Source organism: Rhinopithecus bieti, unplaced genomic scaffold (assembly GCF_001698545.2).
Source record: "Rhinopithecus bieti isolate Rb0 unplaced genomic scaffold, ASM169854v2 scaffold_70890, whole genome shotgun sequence".
Lineage (NCBI taxonomy): Eukaryota > Metazoa > Chordata > Mammalia > Primates > Cercopithecidae > Rhinopithecus > Rhinopithecus bieti.
In genome coordinates this window covers 916,019-923,428 of record NW_016827312.1, presented here as the reverse complement: position 1 = coordinate 923,428, position 7,410 = coordinate 916,019, and the positions used below count along the sequence as shown (strand labels likewise).

The window sequence follows — 7,410 nt, the reverse complement described above, 5'->3', positions numbered from 1 at the left end:
TGGAGACTGGAGCTGTTCCTATTCGGCCATCTTGCTCCGCCCCTCTCTTTTGTAGTTTTAGGGTTTTCTATATAGAGAATTATATCATCTGCAACAGAGATAATTTTAAATTCAGATTCATTTTTATTTCTTGCTAATTGCTCTAGCTGGGACTTCTAGTATTATGTTGAATAGAAGTGGTCAGAGTTGGCTGGATAAGATGGCTCATGCCTATAATCCCAGTACTTTGGGAAGCTGAGGCAGGAGGATTGCTTGAGGCCATGAGTTCAAACCCAGCCTGGACAACATAATGAGACCCCATCTCTACAAAAAGTAAAAAAGAAAAAGCTAGCCAGGTGTGTTGGTGTGTGCTTGTAGTCCTAGCTTCTCAGGAGGCTACAGCAGGTGAATGACTTGAACCCAGGATTTCAAAGCTGTAATGGACTATGATTGTTCTACTGCACTTCAGCCTGGGTGACGGACTCCATCTCTTAAAGAAAAATAATTAAACTAAAATGAATAAAAGAGAAATGATTAGAGTGAGTATCCTTGTGTTATTTCTGATCTTAGAGGAAAAGCTTTCAACTTGTCATCATTGACTATGATGTTAGCTATGGGCTTGTCATATATGGCCTTTATATGTTGTGATACATTCTTTCTATACCTATTGTTGTAAGAGTTTTTACTGTGAAGGGGTGTTAAATTTTTAAAAAATGCTTTTCTGTATCTAGTAAGATGATCACATGATTTTATTTTCATTCTGTTTATGTGGTATATCACATTTTTATAAGTTATATGTAAAGTTCCTGTCTTTTTTTGACCACATTACATATAAATGGTTTAACAAGTTTCCCCTGATCAAAACATGTATTTGGGATGGTCTGATTAAATCCAAGCTGTCACATAGACAAAATTTTCTTTTAGATTACTGATATAAATCTTTAAATACAGATCATCTTTCCTTAGAGCAGCTGAAATAGTCATGGAATCACATCCAAAAGGCTGATAAATCCAACTCTAGAAGCAATAATTAAGGTTGATATAATCAAAACTTTCATAGTAAAATAGAAGAGGAGGTAGTGAGATGGAGAGATAATGGGTTATAAAGAATCTGGCTTTTCCCAAAGAGAGATCTGGCCTTTGTCCTTGGTTTCTGGGTGGTAATCTGGGAGTATCTTTGTTTAGGGTGGACATAGTCACCCGTAATAGTTTTATGATGAGGGCTGACTGTGCCTCAAGAACCAACCATTTCACAAAGGGTGAAACAATGGGTAGATGCTTCAAGCTATGCGTTATCAATGAATTGGAGACTGAGTTCAACCACTTAATCAATCAATCAATCAATCATGACTCTTCCTTTTTTGATTAGTTAGGCTTGTCAGATATGAATGTTTGATGGTTTTCTTTTTTTGAAGACCTACTCTTTATAAATTCAATTTTCTAATTCATAAATTTATACTTTTAACTTTATTATTTCTTTTCATGAGATTGCTTTCTAAAAAATTATTTTTCGAACTTCTTGAATTGAATGGTTGTTTAATTTATTATTTTATTCCTCTATGTTAAATAATCAAAGCTGTTGCAATAAAAGTGTTTTTGCATCTAGTATTAGCATGCTTTAAAATGTTAGGAGATTTCATTCAGATCCAAAGACAGAGTAGAAGATAAACTTCCACAAAAAGGTACACATTTCTTTGGATAAAGATTTAAAATTAGAAGCTAATTTTAGAAATTTAGTGAATGCTCCAGATACACTGAAAGTCAAGAAAGTTTGCCATAATAGGTAGAATATCATTTGCTGGGTTCTAGGAAATTGGTGACCAGCTTCTGATAATGAGACAGAGATAGGAAATGCACTGATTCAATGAAGCAGGTAGCCACTAAGGTAGAGCTTCTAAGAGTGGAAAAGTGACTGAGAAGATGCAGAGAGTTGGGGGAACAGGAAGTATAGAAAAAAGCTTAAGTGGAAAGCGTGCCACTCAGCACCCCATCAGCTACTAGTGCACACTGCTGTATAGCTGAATGGGAGTCCAGGTGAAAGCCAATGCCAAAATGCCTTGTTTCTGCTTTGATAATTGGATCGCCCAGTAAACAAAAGCACTTATGACTAGGCATTGACATTGAAAATTACTTTGGATGTATTAACACATTTTAACATGTAGTATTCCAGTTGTTTTATTTTCTAATTAATTTGAAATTGTAATTTAAAAAATTTCCTTTTGGACCAAATCGCTACTTGGGAGGGTATTTTTAATCTGTAAAAAACTAGGATTTTTGTGTCTACTTTTATTATTAATTCCTATTTTACTTAATTATAGAGAGAAACATATGTATGCTTACTGTATTTAGAACAGATTGTGTGAGACTAGTTGGGAGGCAATCATCCAGGTGAGAGCTGTTAGTGACCTGAAACAGAGTGGTAGCAAGGGTTGAATTCTGGATATATTTTGAAGGTAGACTGAAAAGGACTTGCTGATGGATTAACTGTAAGGGGGGAAAGGAGTGATGAATAACTCCAAGGTTTTGCTCCTAAGGCACTGGAAAGAGGAAGTTGGCTTATGCTGAGATGGGGAACTCTGGGAAGAGGGTCAGTAGATTATGTTGGAGTACGTTAAGTTTGAAATGCTTGTAAGACATCCAGGTAGAGATGTCAAGTAAATAGGTGGGTATATAATCAATTCAGGGATAAGGTCTGGGTGATACACACTTGGGGATTGTATTTAAAGTAATGAGATGGGATGAGTTTATTCAGTGAAATAGTACAGCTATAGAAGAGAAGAGGTCTAAGATTTAAGCCGGGGCACTCCAGTGTTAAATGTAGGAAAGATGAACAGGAGTCAATAAAGAAGACTGAGAAGGAACATCTAGTGAGGTTGGGGACAAAACAGGGATGTGATGTTCTGGAAGCTAAGTGAAGAAGGTATTTCAAGGAGGACGGCTGTGACAGAACAGGGAATGCCCAAGTTCAAGTTGATTTTATTTGCCAGTGTTCTATGTTGTCTTCATTTGACTCCTCCCGACCTTTGTCTTTCTTGGTTGCTTTTTCGTCCTTCCTCTTTTTTCCTTCCCAGACGTCCTTTTCTCTTCTTTCCTTTGCTTCAATTGTTTGCCTGTTTTATTTTACTGTGTCTTTCTTAGAAACCTCCTCAGATGCCTCAGACAAGGAGTCTTGTCCTGACTAAAAACAGCGTGTGTTTCTAAATATAGTATGAGACTGCCCCAGATTGAATGTGTCTGTAACAAATAATATTGCTTACATGATCTTCAGAATTTACTATTGCCAAAGTGCTGGCCTTGTTCAACTGCCTGTCAATTAAGAGCTTTATTCTGCCTTATGACTTTCAATTTGAATCTCCCAAATCTTTACCAGATGGAGTCACAGTTCTGGGGCCTCCTCTCACTGAGAAAATATCCCACTGTTCTAAGCTTAATTGGTTTTTAATTATGCATTAGTTTAAATATTGATAAAATAAATAATTAAATGCTAGTAGAAAACTCAATTTATGTTACTAATTAATTTACTAGAATTTTTCCATGGTCCTACCTGTGTGGATCAAGGCAGGCATTTATCAAGATTCCAGTCAGGCTCTTCTGGGTTAGCTGATAATATCATTTCAATTAGGTTTGCCCATCCTAACTGTACAATATGATCATTAATGTACAGAAATGTGTCCTAAAGTTAAAGCTCAATGCTATGGACACATCAATGAAATACCCAATGGTAGACTTGTGGGAAGACATTCTTACCTACTATCATTGGACCCTATATACAATGTACAAGTAACACTAGCATTTCGTGTAAATAATGATCTTTTATATTCTACCTCCTAAAAACTGACTGATGGACAAGTAAAGTATGTTATATTTATATTATGAAATACTGAACAACAATTAAAATGAAAAAATGCTACATGTATCAACATAAAAAATGGAAAAAGGTTAAGTTCAAAAGGCGAATTGCAAAAATATCCTACATGATATATGTATGTAAATGATTAAAAGCACAAAATAATACCCCCTCTTGTTCATAATTACACACACACACACACACACATACACACACACACCCCTAGTAAAATTATAAAAATGTGGATGAGAACTCATCAACTTTAGAATTGTTCTCTCATCAGAGGTAGAGAGAAGAATAGGATGACTTGGTAGTTTTTGAAAAATCTGACCTAATGTTAAAATATATTGAATATCAGCATTGAAAATGTTTCACAAGTAAAGTTAAATTTTAACAAGCCATTCCCATATTAATGATATCTTTTAAAAGTATTACTACAAATATATCTTTACATCAAGGACTAGTCTCTACTGGGACACTGTGAGATCATCTTCACCTGGAAATGATATGAATTTGGTTGGTTCATAGTCTTCCCAATTAAAGGCATGGCTCATACTCAAATGACCCTATAAAGGCTTAGTCCCTCCTTTAAATAGTTAATCCACAGAAATGCTCTTCCTCCTCAGCCTTACCAAATACAAAACTTCAGGCATTAATACTGCCTGGATAATGGAATCACACTTTGAGAGTGCTTTAAGTAGATTTCTGTTTTTCCTACAGGAGAACTGCTTATCTATGCAACAATCTATCCGAGGGCCTTTGGGCCATTATGCTGTGAATGTGACCTCTGCAGCCAAGCTCTGTAGTCAGAGTCTATGTAACAATCATGGAAGATGTATTCGAAAAACACCTGAGTCCTCCTTCTATCTGCATATGCCTGAAAGCAGTGGTAAGAAATATGTTCTAAACAAGAGTTTCAGATTCATCATTTCTGAACACAATAAACAGAAGACAATAACAGACATGAAGAATGGATTTGTGTGTCACTGCTATTACGGCTGGCATGGACCATCTTGTCAGGATCACTCTTCAGATCTCCTAAGAGAGATGAATAAGGCTCCTACTGTTAACTTCAATTTGTTAGTTTTTCTCAGTATGACTTTTCCTGTGATTCTGCTAAAAAATTTTTTAGCCCTTACTACAATGCCAACTTTTCCTTGAAATACTAAACAGTAGCAAGTGTTGATTTTTTTCAACCTCAAGCCTCTCCCAAAATATGTATTGACTTTAAAGTAAAAAATAAAAATAAAAAAGGTAGTCATTGATGCCATTCATTGATACAGCAATTATTTACTGGGTTTTTACCTCATGCAAGGCAATAGGGAAAAGAAAGTGAATAGACCTGCTCTTGGGGAGCTTAAATACTTGTGGGAAAATGAACAATGATAAATAAGCAATAAACAAGTCTGGACAACATAGCAATATCCCATTTCTACAAAAAATGTAAAAAATAGCTGAGTGTGGTGGTGTAGACTGTAGTCCCAGCTACTTTGCAGGCTGAAGTGGGAGGATCATTGAGCCCAGGAGTTCAAAGCTGTGGGGAACAACGATTGTGTGACTGCACTCTAGTCTGAGTGACAAAGTGAGACTCTGTCTCAAAAAAAAATTTTTTTTAACCCAATACACTAACAAACACACATATATTTGGTGGTTGCAAGTGCTCTGGAGAATAATAATGAGGGGTAAAAGGATTAGGGAGTTTGAGGGAACACTGGAAATATAAGAGAGTCAAAGCCTCTCTGATGAGATGTCTTGAAGGCAGGAGCAGTCACAAATATGTCCTAGGAAATACATTCTCGGAATAGGGAATAGCAAATGCAAAAGCAAATCACTGTTTACGCTCCAGTAATTGGGGATCCCTAAATATTATAAGTGGTCACAGGATGCTAAGTTATGTGGGTGAAAGCGAATCTATATGAATGCTGTGGGGATTCAACTTTACCCAGGTATCACCAGCACCCTTGGGAATTCATTTAGCAATCATCAATATCAGAAGATAAATTGTATTAGACTCCCATAAAATAGAGTTTATATGAGAAATCCTTTTATGTGATACTTGTTGGTCTGTATCTAAGTACTGTATCTAAGTAGTTCATCAGTTTTCAATGCATGTAGTTCACGTGGTCACTTAACTGATCTGGTTGTAATCTAGATCATCTTCTATCATAAAGACTCAAAAGATACTATAATGTCCTCAATGCTATTTCTCCCCTTGGTTTAGGGAAGATATTTCCCAGTCTGAGGCCTTCCAAATATTACACATCCACATATATTTCATGCTGGCATACATATAGAGCTTTGATAGACAGATCACACTTCAACTCCTATTTTGATTCATTTGCTGGTGCGTTAATTCATTATTCACTCATTTTTGGGGAGAAGTTAAAGTTTAAGGGGCAGTGAAATATAGTAAACTAAATTGTGGGCTATTTGATACGTTTTCCTATTTTATTGGTGTCCTGCTCCAGTAAGGCTGTACTTTGAGTAATTAGATTATTGTGCCCAGGCATGACATGTTTTTACAATGAGTAAAGTTGGTATTAAGACTCTATAAGAGAAAAAAAAAAAAAAATGGTTGCTTTTATCCTTACAGTGATGATAAGTTCTTCAACAATTATTATGTCAGGGTTTTGATATTCAATGAACTCTAAATAAAGCGGGCAATATTAATAATATTATTAACATCTTGAAGATGAAGAAAATAAGAAAAGAATGAGAGGCATGGCCAATTTTGTCCAACAGTCAACGAATACCTCAAAGACAGGATACATATCAGGCCACTGTTTAACCTTACAGTGCCTTCAAAATAATCAGGGCATAAGAAGATTCAAGGTAGATGAAAGAAAAAGAGAAAATATACATAAATACATAGAAAAAATTAGGAAACACTGCAATCCTATTACCCGTAATCACTTAACTTTTTCTAAATAAGAAAAGATTATTGAATTGTATTTCACTGAATTTTAATAGCAAGTGAAAGAAACTAAAACCAAAGGAACTGCCACACTTATTGTGATGGAGTCTTCAAAATTTTAATTTGTAAAAAAAAAAATCTTCTCAAGTTAAAACGGATCATGAAAAGCATTCAGGTTTTGTTGTAGCTTATTTTAACTTGAATAATTTTGGATTTCCAGACCATAATACTTTGTCAATGGTCTCATAAAATGAGTGTCATCAATTATGTCTTATGCTAAGACAAATTTTTTTTCTAAAATAAAATCAAAATTTAAACTCTTCCTATGCCTATGATAATTTTTCAAGAGAAATTAGTAAAAGGTACACCTGTAAGCAAAATATCATCTTATAAATACCACAACTTGCTTTAGCAAATAAAACTTATATTCTAAGATGATAGGTAATATCTGTTACAAACCCAAAGAGGGCTTATTTCTGTCCCGAATTACCTGAAAAATGGCACTTTTGACTGCTCTTTAGGGCAGTATTGTTTCTTATCTTCCTTTATTGTTAAAAAACAAAAAACAAAAAAACACAGCACTCTTTATCTGGACGTAAACTTTTTCATGGGACACTAATTTTTCCCAGTCTCTTACTGTTCCATACAACCCACAATTTTTTGAATCAGA

The 7,410-nt window shown here is 35.1% G+C and overlaps 1 protein-coding gene across 2 annotated transcripts in view; it reads left to right on the top strand.

Moving 5' to 3' along the window:
• LOC108523241 (hyaluronidase-4-like) overlaps nt 1-5,104 on the top strand; it is an 18,046-nt gene extending 12,942 nt beyond the window's left edge. For both annotated transcript variants that reach the window (XM_017863761.1, XM_017863760.1), the window contains one exon: nt 4,547-5,104. In XM_017863761.1, coding sequence (XP_017719250.1) covers nt 4,547-4,987 — 441 coding nt within the window. In that variant the 3' untranslated portion in view covers nt 4,988-5,104. The remainder of the gene's footprint in view (nt 1-4,546) is intronic.
• The last annotated feature ends 2,306 nt before the right edge of the window (nt 5,105-7,410 follow it).